We start from the raw sequence: 11,549 nt of genomic DNA on the forward strand, positions 1-11,549 counted from the left end.
ACAGAGGTTAAACAGTAAATGTGACTCAATAAAGAAATGGAGTGGGTGTTTTTCTGTTGTTTTTCTTTAAAGTTCCTGTAACAACAATCTCACCACATGATGGCAGTAGTTCACAGGGATGATGTCTACTGGCAGTTCTCTCATTTGCTGTACGACTTCATTTGCATGCTATAATAAATGATAAAGGGGTTACCTGAAACCCATAATAATCCATATTCTGTATAAAGGTATAACAAAAATGAGATGGGTCGTTATACATGAAACTGGATAAGAACTATTCATTAAATGCAAAATCCGCTTTAGAAACACTAAAAAAAGCTATTGCTTTGAGGTACTAAGGGTGGAGGTCCAGTTTTTTTTCTTATTTTTTATTGATTATGATTGTATGCATACATAATAGTATACACAACAGTTTTCCTCCTCCGTCCATGCTTTTTCAAATAATGGAATAAAAAAATTGCAATCACTTTCAAGTAGCCTAAAACAGATTGCTCCATCAGAAGAAAAAAAGAAACAAATTGTTTTACCATTTTGTTACAACAAAGTAAAGTTCAAGTTCAATCTGTGCAAAACATAACAAAATCAGTACAGGTATGTATAAACCATCTCATTATTATAAAACATAAAGCAATTCAGAATTTACCCATGCGACCCATCTGTGATACCACTGTGACCCACTAGAGGGTCGCACCCCACAGTTTGAGAGGCACTAATCGAACCCCCTGTTACTCCCCAACAATAACATCTAACCTTCCTGCTCTGAAATGAATATTAGTTATGTTCTCTTCTGTTGATTATTTGGTAACCGGTCCGATTAAGAAATGTTTTGCCTCAAAATAATATGCTTGTTTACGGAATTGCGTCTGTTATTTATTTCTTTTTGCAGCGTTGTCATTTGAACAATCCTGACAGGCTCTATATGCCCAGGAAGCTAAGGTGTTTTGGAGTCGTTTTGACGGATTCACTTACTGACAGCGTGGTCGTGGAAATGCGTCAGCAACGCCGAGCCGAGACAGTGCTGACGCTCCACCGCTTTCTGCCTTCACGTGAAAGGCAAAGTTTCACGCTGTGACACTCAGTGAGTCCGGGACGTCCCACTACGTGAAACGGAAAGAGCCCTGCCGCATGGGGTATGTGACAAATCCAGAGGGTAAATTGCCATTTTGTTGTGGCTATTCAGTTTCCTGGCAAGGAGAAGGGGAGGACGGACCGTGAAACTGGGAACGAATTGGTAAATGGTGCCACTTAACATGGCATATGGCGCGTTTGGAGAGCGGACCATGCTGACACCAACAAATTGACGATTTCATACCAATTTCAGAGTTACATTCGCCACACACGTTGTCGCGCGGAAATGCACCGTATTTATCCTCCATGGGCAGACTTTCTAGTCTCGTGTAGCCTGTTACATTGTTATTTTTGTGATGAAACACTAAAATATTTAAGCGTGATAAATCCTTAGTGGTCCAAATTTTGAAAACGCTCATATTTTGCGGAGACTTGCAATATCGCATAATGTGTGTATTCTACAACATACAACATGCCTTGATTAATTTCATTTAATCTTTTAAATTCGATGAAGGTGGCATTTGTGATGACGGGACACATATTTTGGTTTTACAAAATATGGAGCGAGGAAAATCGGAGGAACGCCCACTGGCTTTTCTCTTGTAACTTTCAATTTTCCACTTTGGTCAGATAAAGGGGGAAACCCTGGGAAAAACTTGCCCAGCAACTGGTCCTTCCTTTCAAGCTTGAAGCAAAATCATACTTTAAGTGGAGGCAATCTCCGGCGGCCATATGGGGTTTGCCTTTAAAATCGCTTGGTTTTGAGTAAAACAATAAAACTTCTCCACCAGAGGTGCTGGTAAATTGGATCAAATGTTCCCCAACTTCAACCTCTACTAGTGCAATTTCGGATTTTAATCTATAATAAAACATCGTTTGACCAGTTTGACATGAGAAAATCTATATGATTATCAACAAAGAAATGAATGACCAAATGAGTTTGTGTTTTAGTGGAATTGTCAATACTGTTGGGTCGCTCTCAACAATGACAGTTATTTGGGAATTGTTAACCTGTATGATATTGTTAAAACTATTGATGTGTTTTATCCACAGGGGCTTTGTGTCTAGATTTAAGAAAGGGGCCCTGCTGTATACATATTCATTCAAATGTTCATTTTTCATTTAGGAAGGGGACACTTTCAATGCAACAGAAATGAGAGCAGCACTAAGGTGATATGGTACAGCTAAAATGTAAATAAAGGAGTATACTCCTAATCGTAATCTAAATCCTTCATTCCAACGTTGGTCATATGGCTAACTGTTGTTTTACGCACGGCTAAATGCACTGCGCTAACGGGTGCTCGGTTATTCTCATTCAAATCTTGCTCAAGTGGTTCAGAGTAATGGCAGATGTTTTGCAATTCAAGGGGCATCAATACCCATGCGCTTTAGTGTTGAACAATGGCGATCCCCTTTTGTTAGGCACTTGTCTCTTTCGACAAAGGCTTCATCCTCCAGCGAGTTATAAAGTTACTTTCCAGCCAGTTCATTTCGGCCCTTGAGAAAACCTTAAGCGATGTTAATGTGCACCTCTGGTCTTTTCATGCGGTAACCCCGGCACACACAGGCAAACAGCGGCCATTGTGTTCCCAAACCAAAGTAAGAAGTCTTTAAATAACCCGAGAACCAGTCTATAGAAATTCATGACGCAATTTCTATTTGATGTTTGATTAGAGCTTCGTCCACAGGTCCGTCGCGTGGCTTTTCAGAAAGGTCTTGTATCTATTTCTAATATTTTTCCAGTGCACCTGTCCTCGTACCTGCCCCCTTTTATTGTGACTCTGTTGCCCACAATGAGCGTTTAGGTCACACCAGTGCTGGCATTTGAATGGAAGGCGGTACATCGATTTGCTCCGCTCACGGTGCGCCAAGTTATGGGCCTGTTTGCATATATTAACTGCGACGTGCAAACACGGTGCAGCCTTTCAATGCACGCCTTTGCAATACACGGACGAGATTCACCACAGCATACATTCGTCATTTTAAAGAATGTTTTGCAAAAATACATCGGCCTGCAGCACATGCAAATTTTAACTATTGGAGAATTTATTGTGGAATGTGATCTGAATGCATAAATAAAATGCAGGCTTTTATTTGTTATTTTAAGTTTACACTAACCACTAACATTGTAGCGTATGTTATTTGTAATACATTGTTATACTTAGACATTGTTATTTACATAATGTTTTCCTCAGAAATAGCCTAAACGATAGATGACTAACCTCTGCATTTCTGCATGGTGATAGCCTAACCATTGGTTTGCAAATGTCTCAGTTTCCCTCGAGGAACAAAATCGTTTATTGCAGTAATTGCATAATTGCTTCACTAATTGTTGTTAACAAGTTCCCCAATAGTCCAATTATTACAGCAGCATTGTCAGGGTCCCGCCGGCATGCATCCATGACAAAGGTCCGGTAGAGTTAATGAATGACCTGGGGCTGAAAGGTGAAAGTGGAGCGAGGGCCCGAATCCTTTTATAAACATACACTTAACTTGTAATTTAATGGCACTTGCTTTATTAGGTCCACTTGGGACACAAGTTTCTCCATTTCCCCATTCTAATGGATAGATGATGACATAACGACTCTTGAGAGAAGTGAGGTTGGAGGGAAACGATTTGAGAGCCGTTCACCCCCAGAGAGACAACACTAATTGAAATTATACCGAATAATCAGCGGTGAAATCTCTACTCTGCGCCACAGAATGACTAAACAGGCGACTGTTGTGATGCCGTGACTTCAAGCTGAAACCAACGCTCCACGCTAAATCCAAGCGTGAAGGTGCAGCTAATGTGACGTCGAGCGAGGACAAAAGACACCAGAAAGCTCACTTACACCAAATTTCATACCGATTAAATGCTTCAGTATATCACAGCACAATTGTGGCGTGGATGAGTTTCCGGTGCATTTTACGCAATTATTGGCCGCCACACGCCGGATATGCCTGTGCTGCGATTATAGCATCGAAGTGGGATTTGTGAGTTTCGAGACTATTGGAAATACATACATTTTACAAAACTGAATTTTAATAAACGACAACATAGTTGCAGCATAACGCAGTTGGACACGATAGCCTTGTATGCCCATCACATGAAACCGAAGATTGTACACGAAGTCTATACGTTATCTTGTCAGAACGGAATGAAGAGAAGATCGCCTTAGAAGCGGAGGGAACCTTTTGATGCGCACACGTTTCTGGTCACAAAGCAAGCCAAAAGAAAAGATCAATGGAGCACATAAACCGGCCTCTTTTCATGCGCGCTGAATACAAACGCCCCTCCTTCCACACACGCATTGTGTCCCGGATCAGGCTAGAAGGCCTGGCCAATGAAAGGTTTTCTCCGTGTAGCCTCTTCGAAAACGTACTAAACTGACTTTCTATCATCTATATAAGTATAGATATAAATCTATAAGAGTTAATTTGCACCGAATGATCACATTCAGCTTACAGGCCGTGTCTCAGCCAATGAGCGTCACATAACTTAGTGTGTCTCTCCAGCCCTATTTAGTATTTTTATATGTTCTGTGTGTGAGCTCAAGATGTGCAGTCTAGTCAATACATTGTTTCAGCTGGTACGACTTTCCCAAGCCTTTGCCCCTTTCAGGGAGCAGTGTGGAAAATCGGGAGGCGAGGGACCGAGGACAAGGGGCGGCGCACAATTCTCCTCGGTGCCTCAACGCGCCTGGTATGGAGACAAAAACCTGCGACGCACAATAGTGCATCTTAAGCAACAACAATTTAGCAGAATCTCCGGTGTTGTGCTAAATGTTTTGAGCTTCTCTTTACTTCTTTTAAAAGGATACGCTGGTTTTAAAAAGTAGTTTAACTGTAAAAAAAAAAAAAACTTTCACAGGTGTAACACTTTTTACCACCGCGGCTACCAGAAAATCGACGTCTTGTGGGAACACGCAGGAAATTACCACGGTGCTGCCTTCGACCTGGTGGCGTGAAACTCACATATAAAAGATTGAATACCGGAGTAAATTGTACCCACAGCATGCTCGCTAAGCAGAACCATTATGATTAGCCATTATGTTTAAGATTTTTACGCTTCTCCATAGCTTCCTGCCCCACACGTTGTTATAGGACTGGCCTTTGCACACCTATTTTGAAGGCGAAACTTAGTGGTCTGTGCATTTATTGTGTTAAACATGCATTAAACTTATCCCCAAATCCAGATCAATAGACAAACGGATTCATTTATGAAAAGGAACCACGGTGTTATGCATAACATTCATGTCTGACGAGTGTGACGTGTTTGAAATACGACAACGGATTAAGTTAGCAAAAATAAACCATTTACTATTTATATTTCAAACTGAATAATATTCACTTTTCTGTGTATGTGTGTTTTTTGTTGGTTTTGGCTGTCCAATGACGCCAGTGTTACTCATTTGAGCGCAAGAGACAGGCGGGACTGTTTGCATTGAGATGTTAAGTGGGTGTCTCTATAAAAATCCACTCAGGCTCAACTCCTTCATTCGTGCGCCAAACAGGGAAATAGATCAGAAAAGGGACTAAACAGAATGGTGGCGACGACAAGCTGTGAAGAGAAGTCCAAACACATCGCTGGAAACAAGGTGCTTAAAAACTTAGAAACAAACAACCACGAAACTATTGAAGTGTTTTAAAAGTGATATTAATTTTACTGGCTTTTGTTTTGTTACAGGTGTCCAAACCCCTCATGGAAAAGAAACGAAGAGCTCGCATAAACAAATGTTTGGACCAGTTAAAAGCTCTCCTGGAGAGCTACTACAGCACTAGTGTGAGTATACACAGTGTACCTTTAGAATGTCCAGCACATGTTTACTTTTTACCTCGGATTATACCAATTCATGTTGAGGTAATCACTAGAGGGAAACGGCACTGACGGCAATGTCTTCTCTTTTCTCAGATTCGAAAGCGCAAACTGGAAAAGGCCGACATCCTGGAGCTGACTGTGAAACATCTAAGGAATCTCCAAAAGATCCAAAGCTGTAAGTTATAAACCAGCACCATATTGAAATACTACGATTTGCGTTAGTATTACGGATACTTCAAACCAGCTTTACGCGCAACGTTATGCATGTGTGTTTTTCTTAACTTTAAACGCCTTTCCATTGATTTCAGGTGTTGTTTCAGAGTTTTCTGACTATCAAAGTGGATTCCGCAGCTGCATGGCAAATGTGAACCGGTATCTCCTGATGGCCGACAACTTGAACGGCAGCGACCGCTGGATGTTGGCGCAGCTCTGCGGCAAACTGTGCCGCTCTCGGGGTCGAGAGGAAGCCTCCAGCACCATGGACAGCGTCCCGGACCAGGCGGAGGCACGGGATGAGGTGCAGAGGCTTCTCCCGTCGGCAGCTGGATCCGAGGGCAGAAAAACGACTAAATCCAAATCCGTGAAACCCCGGAGTGCAAGCACGTCCTCCTCTTTACCGAATGAAGACGCACCCGGAACCAAACAGGCCTTCCCCGCCGTGGCGCCAAAACAAATTTCTCCTGAAAAAATATCCAGCGACAAGATGTTTCAGCCGGTCGGTCACGGGAATGACGTCGCAGACTCTCACCACAATGTCTGGCGGCCTTGGTAAAGCTGTAGTTGTCGGATTACATGTTTATAATTGCACTGTATAGATTACCTCATTATGCTATTATTGTGTATATGTTTTATTTTCTTAATAAAAAAAAATTAAATACAGAAAGAATGTTCTGTCTTGTTGAAACTGTTACGGATCTTCAACGTCCACGTTGAGCAGAAGATGCAGCAGATTTAGTGATAGCTGAGTGTCACATGTTGATTTACATACATAAAGAGATGTCAGTGAAAACATGATTTCGTTGTGGGTACCTGCCTCTCAAACTAAATTACTTTCGTGCTGAAGCTCTCAAATTAAAATATAATGATATAACCGGTGGGTGAATTTTTATTTCCGTATAGGCCAACGATGACGTGGGCAACGAATTAAAATAAATGTTACAGTTGAAATGATGTCGAACATTTGATATTAGACCTTTATGAACCCACCCGTTTGTTCTGCTTCCAAACATAATTGTAATACATCTAATGTATTTACAATAAAGAATATAATTATTAAGGATACAAATCACAAATTCTCGTTAATCCATATTTCAAGTTGACACGTGACTGATTGTGATACTCCACATTTAATAGATCATCGATGAGTGAATGTTAATTCATAGAATAATTTATATAAAACCAAATGAGCTGGAATGAAGTTAAATAGAAGTTAATGGCTCACCCTTCGAAAGCCCCATTCTCATAGAAATATTAAGCATTTATTCAATCAATTTTCCAATTGATCCCATATGATGTAATTGAAGTTGTCACCCACAGTTTGACGAACATAAAGAGAACATAAAAAGTTATTTCATTCCTTTTAAGCATACGAAAAAATGCATTTATGCGTTTGAGCCATATTGTTGTTGAAACAAGAGGAGTGTATTAAACACTTCACCAACATTTGAGGAGGCGGACATTTACAAATTAGAGGAAAATTCACTGTTAAAAGCTACTATTAATATAAACACCACACTAGTCAATACTCACGTATTATTTGCATCCGTATGAGTTGTGTGGAGTTATAGAAAAAATGAGACCCAGGAGGGTGGGAGTTTGACTGTCATTCCTTCCATTCTTCTCTGGTTTCACACATAAGTACCGAAACAGTAGCGGGCAAATCAGATGCTTGTTGGACAGCAGGACAATTTTCTGCTACAGGCTACTAATCACACGACATGCATCCTCCCCGATTCAGAATGATACCACTATGTGACCAATTTATACAATTAAACCTCATTGTGTGCAGTTCCGGTATAGCTTTAATGTTTGTTTATTTTTAAAACAAAGACCCATGTTCTCCGGTGAATTGAATGCAAAGTAAATGATAAATTGTAAGGAGACAACTTTTTGGCGAAACCATAAGGGACTTAATGGTATTCGACTACAGTTTTATGTGCACTGTGGCATTTTCTGTTTATTTTTTCCGACATAGTGAGAATCACTGTTGGCGTACCCACATGCGAGATTGCGTTGACGTAAATCTGATCGCGACTGTGTTTTGGGGCTACAAGCCCTATGCGCGCTCTCAGAAAGCGCTTTAAACGTGTCCTCTGGTGGTCTTCCGCTGCTTTGGCAGGGATGTCATAAAGTGTCTCCCCATTCTAAAGGGGGCCGCGTTGGAAACGATGGCACCTCGCAGCGAGGAGAATCGAGTCAACGCCCACAGCTCTTTGAGAAGGTACCTGCTGAAAAGACACTGCTGCCCGGGGAGAGAGCGGTGCTCATGTGCTGTAGGTCTACGACCGACAATAAACATATACGCATGATTGGTTCAAGGTTTTTACTTCCACCGCAAAAATAATAATAATCCAAGTCGCCTTAGCGCAACCGTGCCATTCCAGCTCTTTGTTTGGTCGTATCATCTCAGTCTGTAAATCCCGTTAATACTTTCACAAAGTCAAAGCCACTCTTTTGATGCGACCAGAGAACAGCGGCCCGTGGCAGAGAGAGGAGTTTGTTTTAGCCGAGAAAGGAAATGCCACGTGACTTCCATATTGAATGCCTTTCAACTTTTTCTAAGAATTTCTATGAACTCTTCCCAGTATTGTTTAAGTAACCTAGTTAGGTCTGGCACTATAATAGCGACGCCTATTAGGGCTGAGAAGCGAAGGGAGGAGGAGAATAAGTTATTTGCATCTGACTGGGCTCAGTGGAGCGCTCCTAAGAGAGCAGACGTGGATGAAGTGCGCGGGCAGACCCCTCCTCTCTATGTGTGCTCATTTCCCTGCTATGATACATTAGACTCTATATTCTCTCATACAGAGGCATATGCATTTCTGCCAATGTGAAGGATTAGAAATAGACTTATCCACCTGAAAACGTTATATATATATATATATATATATATATATATATATATATATATATATATATATATATACCATATTCGACAGAGGCGTGACCTTTTTTATAACCCAAATTATGTATTTATTGGTAGCACTTGGGGGAGTGAAACAGGACCTTTGGGTGATTGGGGTAGTACACTTGATCATTGATTTGGGCAAGTGCAAAAGGAAAATGGCCTGTGCTCCGAAAATGGCATATTATGTTAAAAATATGTGTAATATCTATCTGGACATTTTTTCATCAGGATAAAGCGGCTGTTAGTGTTCTGATGTGTACAAAATCATCAGTAAGGTACTGGTGAAGAAATACCGTACTTACCCTAACACACAAAAAAAACTTTTAGGAATCGACTGATAAAATAAGTAACAGGTCGAAGCATGTATGTTGGTGCCACACATGGAGATAGGGACGTTTATAGAAGCCCATTTCCGCCACAAAAAAGAAGGGTTAGAAAAGTCATAACCATGACTTAAAAAGTCGATATTATTACTTAAAATATGCCCATGCGCAGGCTCCTTCGTTGTTTGGTAAATTGATTTTCAATTGACTCTTGGCGACTTCTTGTCAAAAGCGACCTCGCAAGTCATGCGCGCATGCGCAAAGCCGCCGCTGATTTGGCAGCGTCTTTCCTCTTTGAGGAGTCGGCAACACTGATTCAATAAAGAGAGAACTCTCTTCGGGACTTTTCAACCGTAGAACGTTTACAGTTCGGTAAAGTTGGCAAGATATTCACAGATTCAGACTTCAGACCCGGTTTAATAGCTCATCAGCGAGACCATGCAGCTGCAAGGAGCCTGCGCATACGCATATCTTAAGTCATCATTTTGTATCTCATAATTTCGACTTTTTAAGTCATGATTTCGACTTTCTAACCCTTCTGTTTGGTTGGTTATTTCTAAAGAGAAAAACACGTCATAAATTAGGCAGGAGAGACACAACCTGTTACATCTCCTCCCCTCTGGTGGGCGCTGCAGAGCCAAAACAACCAGACACAAGAACAGCTTCTTCCCATTCTTCTCTCTAATGTTGTTTAAGTTATGTTATTGCTATAAATAAATCCAAGAATATATATACACATACATTTTTTATATATGCGCGAATATACTTGGATAAGTATTGTATTGTTGTGTATACTTGTCCTTTTTAAAATATATTTCTTATTTATTTGTAAAAAAAAAACAAACGTGTGTATGTGGAGAACAAAGAAAAGAAAGAAAGGGGTAAAATTCCACGAACGCGTTGAGCATAGATGGCCAATAAAGCTGATTCTGATTCCGGTTCTAAATGAATGCACTCAGCTGGGTCAACAGTTAAAAGAGAATTTGATTGAAGTTAAATGGTCAGAATACTGTATATGTATATGTTACGGGGCTGTGAGGTGTTAAATAGTAATATACTTAAGTATTACTCACTTAGTAATGTAAACCTTGGACGGGGAGTAAGAAAATGAGGATAACAACGATTGCCGGTATCGGGACAAAAAGCTAGCAGAGGATGGTTTCGATCCATCGACCTCTGGGTTATGGGCCCAGCACGCTTCCGCTGCGCCACTCTGCTTGGCGGTAACATTGGTGTGCAACTATGTTAAATATAATCAACATAAGCATTTGTTGACTGATACAGTGAACTGGGGTCCGTTTCAAGTAGGGGGTTTAACAAACTCTGAGTTTTCGGTTTCAAAACAGCTGTTTAGAGTTGGTTCAATCAACTCGGAGTACGTTGACTCAGTGTTGAGCGCGTGCACCACCGCAGTATGAAAGCAGCACGAATGGAGCCACGATACTACGATTCACCATGGCAACCACCACAAACAAACGGCATACGTCACCCCTATTGAGGTGGAAACTTTAATGCAAGCGTGCAAGAGTATGAGCCCGTTATTAGAAGAAAAAAAAGACGGGGAAACGGCGTGGGAGAAAATTGCTGCTCAGGTCCACGCGAAAGTTCCAATATAGTGTTGTCAGTCAATAGTTAATGTACACACTAATCATAATCCATACGTTTTACTAAAATATTAAGCTTTTATTATTTTATAATTGAACAAAGGTTTGTTTGGGGAGCTGTTTACTAGCTAACGTTGGGTAGTTCACGTTACCGTAACTGCATCTGTGTAACTTCACAAGGGGTAATGTGAAGTTGGTAAGTGCTTGTTAACTGCAACAGAAATTCTGCCCTCGTAAAATCTTTATATTGAATGCTTACTATCTTAAAATGGAAAGAGTAAAATAGTTTTCCTTCTTTAAGTGACAAAACATTTCTTAAATCTTATTTTATGTTGTGCATTCATGGGAAGCTGAATGGTTTAAATCTGAATTATTAATTGAATCATATATTCTGTAATGCAGATTTTTCTAGGGTTCATCATACAATTATTAAACGATTTTTTTAGTTTTAAATTATGTTAAGTTTCCTTAGATCAAACGGAAAGCAAAGTTGCCAAAAGGAGGGGGATTGATCATTACTAGACCTCATATAAGTAAAGGACACACAATCTTTTCTATTGGGTAACTTATGGTGACGGGTAGAAGAGAAAATTACTTCATGTGTCGCTCAAAAAAATCCCCAGAGTCTC

General features: G+C 40.5%; 1 protein-coding gene across 1 annotated transcript; it reads left to right on the forward strand.

Moving 5' to 3' along the window:
• The first annotated feature begins 5,522 nt into the window (after positions 1 to 5,522).
• her3 (hairy-related 3) lies at positions 5,523 to 6,752 on the forward strand. The gene is made up of 4 exons (XM_040193887.2): positions 5,523 to 5,648; positions 5,738 to 5,833; positions 5,963 to 6,044; positions 6,178 to 6,752. The coding sequence occupies exons 1-4, from the start codon at positions 5,595 to 5,597 to the stop codon at positions 6,639 to 6,641; spliced, it is 696 nt and encodes a 231-aa protein (XP_040049821.2). The 5' UTR covers positions 5,523 to 5,594; the 3' UTR covers positions 6,642 to 6,752.
• Positions 6,753 to 11,549: the final 4,797 nt, after the last annotated feature.

This window comes from Gasterosteus aculeatus, chromosome 2 (genome assembly GCF_964276395.1).
Source record: "Gasterosteus aculeatus chromosome 2, fGasAcu3.hap1.1, whole genome shotgun sequence".
Lineage (NCBI taxonomy): Eukaryota > Metazoa > Chordata > Actinopteri > Perciformes > Gasterosteidae > Gasterosteus > Gasterosteus aculeatus.

Bases quoted from the DNA above. Each gene is read 5' to 3' on its own strand.
- her3 (XM_040193887.2), top strand. From the start codon at position 5,595: ATGGTGGCGACGACAAGCTGTGAAGAGAAGTCCAAACACATCGCTGGA. The intron at 5,649-5,737 runs GTGCTTAAAAAC...GTTTTGTTACAG, and splicing joins AACACATCGCTGGAAACAAG to GTGTCCAAACCCCTCATGGA. The intron at 6,045-6,177 runs GTAAGTTATAAA...CATTGATTTCAG, and splicing joins TCTCCAAAAGATCCAAAGCT to GTGTTGTTTCAGAGTTTTCT.